General features: G+C 55.0%; 1 protein-coding gene across 7 annotated transcripts in view; it reads left to right on the plus strand.

Moving 5' to 3' along the window:
* The window catches only part of GTF2IRD1 (GTF2I repeat domain containing 1), a 111,686-nt gene that overhangs the window by 68,248 nt on the left and 30,248 nt on the right, over nucleotides 1-13,190 (plus strand). For 4 of the 7 annotated variants that reach the window (XM_089895790.1, XM_030763694.2, XM_022588110.3 and 1 more), the window contains 6 exons: nucleotides 679-862; nucleotides 6,314-6,363; nucleotides 6,583-6,639; nucleotides 8,065-8,148; nucleotides 12,130-12,313; nucleotides 12,835-12,863. In XM_089895790.1, coding sequence (XP_089751916.1) covers nucleotides 679-862; nucleotides 6,314-6,363; nucleotides 6,583-6,639; nucleotides 8,065-8,148; nucleotides 12,130-12,313; nucleotides 12,835-12,863 — 588 coding nt within the window. Of the gene's footprint in view, nucleotides 1-678; nucleotides 863-6,313; nucleotides 6,364-6,515; nucleotides 6,640-8,064; nucleotides 8,149-12,129; nucleotides 12,314-12,834; nucleotides 12,864-13,190 lie in introns of all 7 variants that reach the window. The other 3 variants (XM_089895786.1, XM_089895789.1, XM_089895788.1) reach the window with 2 other exon arrangements.

Raw genomic sequence — 13,190 nt, forward strand, 5'->3', positions numbered from 1 at the left:
ACAGGGAGGCAGGGAGAAGCCTACTCTTCATTCAGCCCTTGTGGTTGGCCAGGCACTGGCGAGGTGCTTCACATGAGTTCTCCCATCCCATCTCACAAAATGCCTGTGTCCTAATGCCCATTTTACAGATGAGGAAAATGAGGCCTGGGGAAGTGATGTGGCTTGTCCTAGGCCCCAGAACTCGTGAGCGGCAGTGCCTGGCCTGGGCCTCAGATGTCTCTGGTTCCCAAGGCGTGGTGTTGGGCCATGCAGGGGGTTGCGGTTATTTATGGTGGCAGGGGGACCCTCTGGAGGGCCTTTATGGCAGCACGGGGACAAGTGGACTTGGGTGGAGCCGATGCCAGGTCTCACCAGCTGTCAGCAGTTTCTCCTGCATTGCCAGGGTGTGAGGGCATGAACTGAGCGTAGGTCTGGGGACGCCACTTACCTGGGTTCACATCCCCCAGCTCTGGGGCTCTGAGACCTGAGACAGGTCACATCCCCTCTGGGCTCTGGGTCTCTTACCCACAGCCTGGGGCTAACAGTACTTACCTCGGGAGGGTCAGGAGGGTTCAACTAAGGGCTAAGTTTCAAAAGGGCTCCAGCACCTGCGGCCCCCCCATGCAGACATGGGAGGTAGGAGTTGAGGCTCGTGGCCCCATAGATCTGGGTGGCCCTACAGCAGCCGTATCTCTGCAGCCAAGGCCATTGGCATCTCGGAGCCTGTCAAGGTGCCCTACTCCAAGTTCCTGATGTACCCAGAGGAGCTGTTTGTGGTGGGGCTGCCTGAAGGCATCTCCCTCCGCAGGCCCAACTGCTTTGGGATCGCCAAGCTCCGGAAGATCCTGGAGGCCAGCAACAGCATCCAGTTCGTCATCAAGAGGTAAGGCCAGGCCGGGTCCATGGGAGCCCTTCCAGGCTTGCCCGGCACCCAGGAGCAGCGCCAAGTAGCCATCTTCCTCTTCAGACTGGGGAAGGCTTTTTTTTTTTTTTAAAAATAGGGCATTCGATGAGGTTTGGCCTCAGTTGAGCAGGCACGAGGTTGCCCAGGCCCAGCCCAGGCCTGAAGGACCTTAAGCAACTAGACTAACGCCCTCTCAGTCCCACGAGAACAGCCCCCAGTCTACCCAGGTGTAGAATGGGAGAACACCCACCAGCTTGATCTCCTGGATAATTCTGAGCATCCTCTGGGCCAGGGGGCATCCAGGCTGAGGACAATGCCCCATGACCCCAGGACTGGAAAATCAGGCATTGGCATTTTGGGTCTCTTCTGTTTCCTCGGGCATCTAATTTTTGTCAGCGAGGACCCAGGGAGCTCAGTGTATCCAGCCTGTGTGCCAGCTCAGATATAAAGTCCCTTTGGAGGAGATGGAGGCAGCTACTAAATTTTTAAAAGATGAGGGAGGACCTGGGGTGAACTGTTTTGTGTTTTGTTTTGTTTTTTATGGCGGTACGTGGGCCTCTCACTGCTGTGGTCTCTCCCACCACGGAGCACAGGCTCTGGTCGCGCAGGCCCAGCGGCCACGGCTCACGGGCCCAGCCGCTCCGCGGCATGTGGGATCCTCCCGGACCGGGGCACGAACCCGTGTCCCCTGCATCGGCAGGCAGACCCCCAACCACTGCACCACCAGGGAATCCCTGTTTTGTGTTTTTTTGCTTCTGTGTATTAACGCGATGTCTTATAAATTTACTTTTGGTTTGGTTGGAAGTGACAAGAAAGAGGAGACTCTTAAGGGTTTGTTGTCCCTGGGGGGGTAGATGGCCCCCAAATTGGGAGACTCACAGTGTCCTTCACACCTCGAGTGGCAGGCTGGTGATGGGGTGCGGAGCAGGGAGCTCTCTCGTGGGGCCTGGTTTGCGCCAGGAGAAGCAGAGAGGGTGATGCTCCAGGAGATGCAAATAGTGGACACGTGGTTCCTTCCTTCCACAAATACATCTTGAGTGCCCACCATGTTCCAGGAGTGATGCAGCAGCAAATGCCACCGAGTCCTGCCCTCGAGTTGGCTGATCTCACGGAATTAAATCACAATATAGTATCAGGTAGAGATAAATGCTATGATGCAAGTTAAAGGGGCAAAGAAGGAGGGGCAGGAGGAACCTGTCCATGGAGGGGACCTTGGAGCAGAGACTTAATGAAGCAAGGTTTGCAAATTATTTGCAATGGAAGAGCATTGAAGCAGCGGGAGCAGCAGGTGCAAAAGCCCTGAGGCAGGGACATCCTTGTGTGTTTGAAGTCTAGCAAGGCGCCATTGTGACTGGTGCAGGGGGAGTGAGGGAAGAGTGAGAGTGGCGAGGCCCAAGAGATAGCAGGAGCTGGATCATACAGGGTCTTAGACTGGTTTAAAGAGTCTGGATTTTATTTCAAATTTAACGAGGACTCACCGGAAGTTTTTGAGGAGGATGGGCAGGGGCAGAAACGGGGACCAGTGAGGAGGCTGTTCCTGGCCCAGGGGACACAGTGGCATCTTGGATTAGGTAAAGGTAGGGGTGGGATGGTGAAAAGTTGTCAGGTTCAGACAGTGTCTTGAAGATCAGGCTGGTAGAATTTGCTGATATATGGGATGTGAGTCTGCTGTGTGTTATGTTTGAGGTGCGTGGGGGCCTTCCAGAGAGGGTTGGCAGGTGGTTTTATGGGGGTCAGACTCAGGAGAGAGGTCGGGGTGGGGACAGAACATGGGAACCTGTCAGCATTCAGGAGGGACGTAGCACATGGGGGCTGCTTGCCTCATCCACCCCCTCAGACTTAGAACTGGAAGCCCTTGGGTGACTCACAGGCTCCTGGGTCTAAGTCCAGCTCCTCCTGTTACTGCCCCTGACCTTGGGTAGGTTGTTCAGGGCGTTAAATGGGGCACACTGTACCATTTAGGGGGTGGCCCTGGAGGTCAAGGCTTAGAAAAGGCCTGGCACAGTTTAGGTACTCAATTAAGATGTTGTGTTTTTTGTATCAGGTTTATTGAAGTTTAATTTACATTCAGTAAAACGCACCCTTTTAAAATGCACAACTCTTTGATTTTTGGCAAACTCACACTGTCACATCACTACCATCAAGATACAAAACACTTCCATCACTCCACAAGCTTCCCTTGTGCCCTTTTGTTGGCTACCCCAGACCCTGCGACCTGGTAGTTGATCATTTTTTTGCCATTTTACCTTTTCTAGAATGTCATGTAAACAGAATCATACATTGTGCATCTCATTGGGTCTGGCTCTTTCACTCAGCTTTTGAGATTCATCCATGTGGTTGCCTGTATCAGGAGTTCATTAAAATATATATATATATATATATATAAATTTTAAAAAGTGAATTTAGATAATTCGTTTTCTGAATGCCAAGTGAAGAAAATGATTCAAGTAGGAAAGAGTGATTAACTTTGTCCAGTGGAACAGTTGGGGTGTTAGGATTAAGGACCAATTGGGGTGATTCTAAGAGATAATTGGAGAAGAGAGATGGAGCACTTGAGTATATTTATTTTGTTATTCTTCATTTAAAAAATTAGTCAAAAATACTATTGGGAATATTAGTGAAAAATCGCCACTTCTCATTAATCTTACTTCTAAAAAATATGTATTTGGGGGGGTGATGTAAATGTTCTGGAATTAGAAGTATGGCTGCATAAACAACTTTGTGAATATACTAAAAACCACTGATGCGTGTACCTTAAAGAGTGAATTACATCTCAATAAGTATAAATGTATGTGTGTGTATGTGTGTGTCTTACGTATGTTCGTATGTGTGTATATATATATATGTTAGTTTGCCAGAGCAGCCATAACAAAGTACTACAGACTGGGTGGCTTAAACAATAGAAATTTATTTCTCGCAGTTCTGGAGCCTGGAAGTTCAGGGTCAGGGTGTCAGCAGGGTTAGTTTCCCCTGAGGTCTATCTCCTTGGCTGGCAGACAACCACCTTCTTGCTGAGTCTTCACATGGTCATTTCTCCCTGTCCACACATCCTTGGTATCTCTCTGTGACCTAATCTCCTCTCCCTATGAGGACACTAGTCAGATTGGATTAGGGCCCACCCTAATGTCCTCATTTAAAGACCTTATTTTGAAATACAGTGAGCCTATAAAAATGTATGTGAGAAATCAGCACTTGGAGGGATATCACTGATGGGTTGATTTCCCCCTAAACCCGAATCCCACATCCTTCTAAACAGCCTCCAGACAGCGGCTGCCAGTTGATGAGAGCTGGCACAGAATCAAATCAAACTTTCTCAATCTTTGATCAAAAAACATTCTTAACCCAGATTCTTGAACAAACATGTATCCAAACTTTTCATATTCTTTTGTGCATTCTTCTGGAAATAGGGTCCCTTGCTTTCATCAAATTCTCCAAAGTTAAAAAAAACAAAAACAAAAACAAAACCTTGGGAAATTTAAAACCATGGGTGGATTCACACGGATGGGAGAGTGAGGTCCAGGGGAGGAGTGGCAGAAGGTCTGTCTGATTGCAGCGCTGCGGGGCAGTTCTGGTGCCGACCTCCCAGACTTAGCAGACCCTACGGATTCAGGACACAGTCCCCAGCAAGACTCCTGAGCAGCTGGCTGGAAATTCAGGGGTTCCCAGGACCCCTCCCCAAGTTTGATAATTAACTAGCACGACTTACAGGACCCAGGAAAGCACTGTATGACAGTTTTATAGAAAGGATGCAAATCAGGACCAGCCAAATGAAGAGACATAAAGGACAAAGTCTGGGAGGGACTGGACGTGGAGCTTCCATCCCCTCTTCCTGCAAAATCAGGGCCCATCACCCTCCCAGCACATCAGTGTGTTCACCAACCAGGCAGCTCCACCGACCCCAGTGTCCACACTTTTACTGGAATTCATTGCTAGCCTTCACTGGCTTACTGGCCAAGTGATTGGACTGTCTCCAGCCCCCCTCCCCTCCCTAGAGGTCAAGAGGTCTGGCTGATAACAGTGGCTTGAAGACCAGACAAGCTATATTATACAGCACTGATTCTAAGTGCCCCATTTTTGGTGCAACCTTGTCCAGCTGTAGCAGGCCTGTCTGGGTGGCGGGGGTCTGGGCTGAATGGCAGGCTGAGGGCACTGGGGAGGTCACATTGGCCAGAGGAGGGCTGGCAGGGCCTGGCGGGTGCGACAGGTACCAGAATCACTCCTTCATATCTCCCGAAGGGAAGGGATGCTGGACCAGGGTTCAGTGTGAGGATGAGTCTGTAGGTGAGGCTGCCCGGGGAGGTGCTGAGCTTTTCCTCACAGGGGTATCCAAGCAGTGACACAGGAGACCCTGCCTGGGAGTGAGGCCAAAGGCCAGACTCTCAGGGCACCACCCCCTCCATCAAGTGGATGAGGATTTGGTGTCCGTCCTGGCAGCGGGCATCTGTGCCTGACACAGAGCTGGGCTTACAGGGCCAGGGAGGGAGGAGGCACAGCCCTGCCTTAGATCACAGTTTCAGGAGCTGGAAAAGCCCTCAGACTACATTTAGACCCCCCATCACTTCCTCTCTGCCTTCTTATGGGGAAGCGGAAGCCCAGAAAATGTAATGATTTCCCCACAGGCACTGAGCAGGGCTCCCAGGCCAGAGTGCTTTCTGCGGTCCTGTTGTGTCTTCAAGTATGGATTTATGAGGCCCGTTCCCCTCTGAGCCAGGGCAGCGTTATTATTCCATTTCAGATGAGAAAACAGGCCTGGGGTGGGAGGGGTCCCTCAGCGGGAGAGGCTGCAGGCAAGGAGGAGGGGATGCCTAGTTCGAACTCTGCCCCTCTCGCTGTGCGGTCTTGGGCACGTTACTCGCCTTCCCGATGCCTCAGTCTCCCATTCCTGCAAGTGGGGTGATGGAAACAGTGCCTACCTCAAGGATGTCGGGCGGGTTACCTAATGTGAGGACGGGCTCTGTGGAGTCTGCAGGGATACAGACATTAGTGTAAAGCTGGGTCTGGTCCCCGAGGCCCCGACCCCAGAGTGAAATGGTGTCAGCCAGAAACCTTGGACCTTCCCTACACCAGGATCTTGCCACAGTCAGTCCCGACTGTGTCTACAGCTCCGTAGGAAGGCCCCCAGACCACGTGCTCTGACCCTGGCCAGTGGCAGTTATGCATCCTGGAACCGCGAGTGAGGGGTTCAGCTCCACCGGGCCAGGACCAGGCTGGTTTTGCTCCTGGCTGGATCCTCAGAGCCCAGCGCAGCCCCCAGATCACACATGTGGGTCAGCAGGACAGCTGCCTGGGAGGCAGAAACCCCAGACCTTGACTGTCCAGAGCCAGGAGCGCCCACTGCACAGATGTGCAGACTGAGGCCCAGGGGGAGAGCTGGGTAGTACCGGGGAGCCCTGGAGGGACCTTGGTGATAGCCCCACTTGTGTTTTGCAGGCCTGAGCTGCTCACCGAAGGAGTCAAAGAGCCCCTCACAGACAGCCAAGGTACCCTGCGCAGGGTCATGGGCCGAGGCGCGGGCCGGGCGTGGGAGGGGTCCCAGGCTTCTGCCATCACCCCTCCTCCTGCTTCCTCTGTCCTGGTCCCGTCTACCCTGGCATCCCCCCATTGCCCTCCCTGCTGGGTTTGCCCCCACCAGATGCCACCTCTGTCCCGGGTCCCAGGAGCTGCCTGCTCACCCTGGCTTCTCTCCCCCCCGCCCCCAGAGAGGGATTCCGGGGACCCTCTTGTGGACGAGAGCCTGAAGAGACAGGGCTTTCAAGGTAAGGTTGCAGCTCAGGATGGGGTCCGCAGTCCCAGTGCCATGATCTTGACGTGGCTTGGGTTTGGAGGGCCAGGCTAGGGGTGGGAGGGGCTGGCCGCCAACCTCAGGGCCCCGGGGTCAGCGCGAGGCCGGCGGGCAGCCAGGCAGGGCTGGAGTTTGCCAGCCCCAGTGAGAGGCTCCGCAAGGTGGCTGGGGGTTCGGGGGTACAGGGCGCGGGAGCCGGCCTGCTGTCCGTCTGGGGAAGCAGCTGACCTGCCCGCTTCGTATTAGGCAGCCGGCCGTGCTCTTAGTGCTTTGAAATCAGAGGAGAGGAGGTCACGGAGGGCAGGGAGGGCTCTCCCAAGAAGGAGGACCCTGGTTGGGCCAAGGAGGGGTGGGAGGACGTGAGCGTGGAGGAAGAGGCGTGGAAGATGGGGGAAGCCTGACGCAGGGAGGGGCCAGGGACTGACAGGGGGGGCTCCCTCCCCACAGTGGAGGCTGGTATTACCTTTTGGTTAAGATCAAGCGTAGTATCGGTAGGGGCTGCGGTGGCTGAGAGCAGCCGTCCACGTGCACGTCGGGGCAGCTCTAGGGTGTGGCTGTGAGTCCCCTAGGGTGGGTGCTCCCCATGTGGGTCCTGGGTGGTCAGTGTGACCCAGAGGAGAAAGTGGGGTCAGCCAGACCAGCGGCAGGAAGGGCCAGCCCCTGTGGGTGGAGGAGCCCAAACCCCAGAGGGGCACCTGCTTACCCCCCCAGCCTCTCAACTCCTTCCTGGGCAGCCGGAACTTTCTGGGACGGGGGAGTTCCGTCTCTCACCTCACCCCGTGACCCCTCATACTCAGCCCTCTTAGCAGACTGGGGTCCGACCAGCCAGAGACCCACCCCCTCCCTCCTCCATCCTCCACCTCTCTCTTCCCACAAGGCAGTGCCAGGTTCTCATCTCCCCAAGGCTGGGGGCTCGTCCAGGGGTCTCATGGCAGGTGCTGGCACGCGGGCTCCATAAGCGATAGCCTCTGGGTGAATGAGTGACCATGGGGAGCTTCCAGGCCGGCTCCTGCCTCCGCGGGGCCGCCCTGTCCGCTGAGCTCACGTCCCCGTGCTGCCTCCTGCCTCCTGCCTGACTCTGAGCAAGGCCCCACTCCACCCGCCGGTGACGCAGGAGGCTGCTCCCCTCCGTGGCGTCTCTCACCTCCAGGGCTGGCTCACTGGTGTGGGTTTCAAATGTCAACAGTTAATTTCCGACTCATCGCTGTGTGCGTCCTTCTGGAAAAAACACACGTCTCCGTCAAGAAGTTAGTGCTGGAGGACTCCAAGGGGCCCACTCCACGGAGCTGATAATTGCCTGAGAAGGAGTTCCCCATAGTTAGGAAATCATATTCCTTTAAAGTCACCAAGTGCCTTTTCATTTAACAGCCCAAATCCGTAATTGTTTTTCACTTTGCAGAAAATTATGATGCCAGACTCTCACGGATCGACATTGCCAACACGCTGAGGGAGCAGGTCCAGGATCTGTTCAATAAGAAATACGGTGAGCCCCGGGACACCCTGGCGGGAGGGAAGAGAGGCAGGAGCAACCTGGTTCTGGCCGTGGTCTCCTCTGGGAAGACCGCTCACCTGCATACAAATACGTCTTGAGCACTTACTGTGTGCCAGGCACTGGGGAAAAGGGAGTGAAGAAAACACGCAGTCTCACGGGGACTTCTCTGGCGGTCCAGTGGTTAAGACTCCGTGCTTCCACTGCAGGGGCTGCGGGTTTGACCCCTGGTCGGGGAGCTAAGATCCCACATGCCAGAAACAAACAGACAAACAAAAAAACCACTCAGTCCCTGCCCTCGGGGGACCCTGCAGACCAGTGACGTGAGACTGACATAGAACAGCTCTACCCAGAATCCAGCGACAGCGAGGCATCGTCCCATGATTATGCAGGAAAAGAGCAGGCTGCTCAAGAGAAAATAGCTCTCCTTAGATTGGAAGCCAGGGAAGGGCTCTTGGAAGAAAGAACTGAACGATGGGGAATCAAGCAGAGTGTGAAGGAAGGGCATTCTGGCTGAGGTGATGGCATGTGCAAAGGCCCTGAGGCTTGTCTTAAGAAGGAGCCAAGGGAATTCCCTGGCGGTCCAGTGGTTAGGACTTGGTGCTTTCACTGCCGTGGGCCCTGGTCAGGGAACTAAGATCCTGCAAACCATACGGTGCAGCCAAAAAAAGAAAAAAAAAAAAAAATATATATATATATATATATACACATATATATATGTATATATATGTAAGTAGATAGATAGATATAAGAAGGAGCCAAAAGCCAAAGCATAAGGGCAGGCACTGGGGGAGAGGAGGGCCCTGCGGAGCTGGCCAGAAGACAGATCCAATTGTCCAGGGCCTTGGAGGGAACCATAATATCGGGTTTGTATTTTGGGAGGATTGAAGTAAATGGAGCAGCTTTGCACTTTTAAAGTGTCTCCCTGGATGCTGTGAGGAAAGTGAGTGGCTGTGGGAGGGTGGGAGTGGACACTGGGAGACCAGCCCAGAGGCTGGAGCAGTATTTCGGCGAGAGTGGTGATGGCTTGGGCAGGCCCTGGCCGGGATGCTGCAGGAAACCAGATGGAGTGAGATGTGCTTCCGAGGGAGAACCACAGGCACAGATTGACGGGGCAGCGGGAGGAGTGGAGGCATCCAGCTGCATCCTGCCTCGAGGAGGACAAGCTGTATCTGTTAAGGTGCTTTTCGGTCTCAAAGTAGCAAAACCAAACTGGCTTCAACCGTTAAGGGGGTTAATTGGCTAATGATTCAGTTACTATGACTTCACAACAGGTCACCCTAACACGTGGCTGCCTAGAATAGCCATGATCATGTATTATCTCTGAGGGTGTCAGCGAGTCAGGACTTTGGGAGCAAGCCGAGCTGGGGAGCTGTCACTCACGGTCTGTCCCGGGGTTGCAGGCAGAAGGCGGGTGAAGCTGGGATCATCTGGACGGCATCCTCACTCACATGTCTGACGCCCGGGCTGGGGAAAGAGCTGGTGCTGGAACGGCTGGGCCCCTCAAGCATCTTTCTCAGTTTCTGTGTGACCCCTCTACGTGGGCTTTCTGGCATAGCAACTCCATGGTAGCTGGATTTCCTCCTTGTTGGTCAGGGCTCCTGAGTGTCCTGAGAGAGAGAGCCAGGTGGAAGCCACGTTGCCTTTTATGACCCAGCCTCAGAGGTTGTGCAGTGTCCCTCTGCCGTACTGCATTGGTCAAGGCAGTTACAAAGTTCCACCCTAGTGTAAGAGGAGGGGATATAGACCCCATCCTCTATGGGGAGTGTCGATGTTACACTATAAGAGGAGCACGTGGGATGGGAGAAAGATTGGTGCGGCTGTCTTTGGACAGTACAATTAGCCATAACTCAGGAAATCCAGCAGTAGGGTGGCTTTCAGGATTAGCTGGATCCAGCAGCTCAGGGAATGAACTTGGTGTCCTTCCGCTGTGTCAGAATCATCTCAGGCTGACTTCCTGCTTGCTAGCAGGATGACCACGGCAGGTCCAGACATCCCATCCAGGGAGAGAGCTGGCTTTTCCACAGGCTTTCTCAGGAAAGCCTGATAGTTTCCCAGAATTCCCTGGGCCCTCCCCTGTTTCTCATTGATCCCCATTGAGTCACATGTCCAGTCTTTACCCAATCCCCATGGCAGAGAATGCCATGTGCTCATCGGCTTAGGCCTGGGTTACCCAGACCTGTCACCGTGACAAGGGGGAGGAGGGGGGAGCACAGAGCTGCCAGAGACAGGTGGATACCCAAACTGCCAGCCAGGGAGAAGGGGCAGCGCCCTCACTGAGCGGGGAAGTTTGAAGAGGGGAGATGATGGGCTCCATTTGGATATGTTGAATCTGAAGGGTGAGTGGAGATGTCTCATAGGCAGGCAGAGAGAAAAGTCTGCTGTTCAGGAGAGGTGTCTGGATTGGATGCAAAAATTAGACCACAGGAGCAGAGGAGACACCCCTAGGGGTGCAAAGAGAGCAGAAAGAGGACCCATGCAGAAAGCCAAGGAGCCCTGTGTTTAGAGGTCAAGTCCAGGAAGGGGAGGAGTGGCCAGAAAGGGGAAACCAAGAAAGTGAGGCATCATGGACACCAAGGTGTTGGATTTTGCCAAAAGAGAGCAAATACCTTCTGGGTTGGGCAACACAGAGGCCGTCAATCATTCTAGCAAGAGCCCTTTTGGGGGCAAGGAGTGAGGAAGTAGAGATGGCAGTGTTCCCATTCATGGATTATGGGTATAAGTACATTTCTGTCTGCAGCAAAGTCAGGATAAAGAATTTAAAACAGGCTGGAAATTCATAGAAACAGAAAGTGGATTGGTTTGGTTGCCAGGGCACAGAGGGAAGGAGTGAGGTGTGACTGCTAATGGGGATGGGGTTTCTTTTCGGGGTGATGAAAACGCTCTGGAGTTACATAGTGGTGATGATTTCACAACCTCCTGAGTACGCTAAAAACCACTGGATTGTTTAAGATGGTAAATGTTATGGTACGTGAATTACATCTCAATTAAATAAAGCCAAACAAACAAGGTGAAGCAATGGCACGAAGCCAGGGGTGACATGAAGACTCAGCCATTCTGTCCTTGCTAGATGCAGGGCATGCATCAAGCTCTGAGTTTCCCAGGAGCCAGAGCAAAAAGGGAAATGAGGCCAGTTATACCATTCCCAGTGTCCACGAGATAAAAATTAGTTTATTGCCCAGAAAAAGTTCAGCTACTTCTCCTAGTGCAAAGATTTCTGCAGCACATCTTTGTAAAGGGGCATCCTGTGACACTGAGGAGTGTCCAGCCCTCCGTCCAGGAGGGGGCTCCCATGGTGCACCCCACCTAAGTCAGAGAGCCATGGACGTTCACATCAGCCTGACAGCAGGCAGCAGGCCTTGGCCCAGAGTGGATCAGCAGTGGACTCAGGGCTGCTCCCAGGCTGTGAGACAAGGCACAGTCCCTGGGATGGACATGCCACAGCCCTCTGCAGAGGGGATTGGCGACAGGAATGAGGCCGAGCGCCAGATGTGGAAAGAGAGCCCTGAGGTCTGAGCCGCACCCTGGCTGGCCTCCCTGCTCCCAGACGCGATCCGCCCTTTTAGGCCAGGCCGATCCTGAACCAGGGTGAGGCAGAGCCTGTGGGGCTGATGGATCGTTGTAGGGAAGGGCCAGCTGTGCCCACCAGGTACCATCCTTGAGACGGCTTTCAGATTCTCAAGCTGTGAGGCCTCTGACTTTAGCCCCTGCCCTCTCCCAGCAGCCATAGCCACACGTCCCCTGGCCACTCCTCAGCCTGGCCTGGGCACACGCCCACACCCCCGACCCCCCAGGGCCCCTGCTTCCCAGTCCCTCACTGACTGTGCCTTTCTGCAGTGCTACACGACAGCCCCCCACCGTACCCCACTGTGCACGGGGTGTATCACACTCGTTCATGGAGCACCCCCTGGCTGCCGACAGCCCACCAGCCCCGCCTCTGGCTCCTGACACCTCCTCTGTCCTTCTCCTCCACAGGGGAAGCCTTGGGCATCAAGTACCCGGTCCAGGTCCCCTACAAGAGGATCAAGAGTAACCCCGGCTCGGTGATCATCGAGGGGCTGCCCCCCGGGATCCCTTTCCGAAAGCCCTGCACCTTTGGCTCCCAGAACCTGGAGAGGATCCTTGCGGTGGCTGACAAGATCAAGTTCACCGTCACCAGGTACTCAGGGGAAGGGAGACAGAGAGGAGGCGAGGCTACCACGGGAGGGGGCTCGCACCACAGACCTTGGCCTTTCCTTTGGGTGGACCTGCCCTCCATGGACAAGGCAGCTCTTCCAGCACCACCCTGGGCCCTGGGGGTTGGAGGAAGGGGGACTGCCGGCCAGCCAGGGTGCAGGGAGCCCCACAGAAGTGAGACTAGCTCCCCTGCCCCGCAGCCACCGTAGCGGGGGCAGCCTTCATGGGCCCCGTCTACCTGCTGCGGCACCTGCTCACTGCACTCCCTCATCCCCTGGAAGAGGCGTGGAGCCAGCAGGGCAGAGCCAGCGGGAGACCCTGCTTGGCCTGGTGCACAGCGGCCCTGCCGCATCGTCCCAGGGTCCCCAGGGTCCCGTGCGCACGAAGCACCGGGCATCTTGTTAAAATGCAGATTCTGCTTCAGCAGGTCTGGGGCGGGTCCCACGCTTTCCGCACAAGCTCACAGGCCCTCCCCTGACACCCCCATCTCTGTTTCTCTTCCAGGCCTTTTCAAGGACTCATCCCAAAGCCTGGTAAGAGGCGCTGACTATGGGGGGGGCCACTTGGCACGGGGGTGGGCCATGGTGCTGGGGGCCAGAGGCCGGAGTGGAGCTCACCGTGGGGCACCGGTTCCAGGGCCCTGGAGCGGGACCCCCGCCCTTCTGTTGTCCCACCTCCCTGGGCTCTGGCCCCAGCAGAGAGGAGGAAGGCCAAGCTGGAACCTGGCCCCGGTTCCTGGGACAGAGAAAGGGGTGGTGGGGTGGCACTGGTGACTTCTAGGCCTGGGATGGGGGTTCAGGAGGGAGGGGCCTGACCGGGTCAGTGCCCCCCACTTTCCCTAACGCAGGGGCCTTGGTGAG

The sequence above is a fragment of the Delphinapterus leucas genome, chromosome 15, assembly GCF_059928025.1.
Source record: "Delphinapterus leucas isolate spDelLeu-1000000601 "Yukka" chromosome 15, BTC_Dleu_Yukka2, whole genome shotgun sequence".
Taxonomy (NCBI): Eukaryota; Metazoa; Chordata; class Mammalia; order Artiodactyla; family Monodontidae; genus Delphinapterus; species Delphinapterus leucas.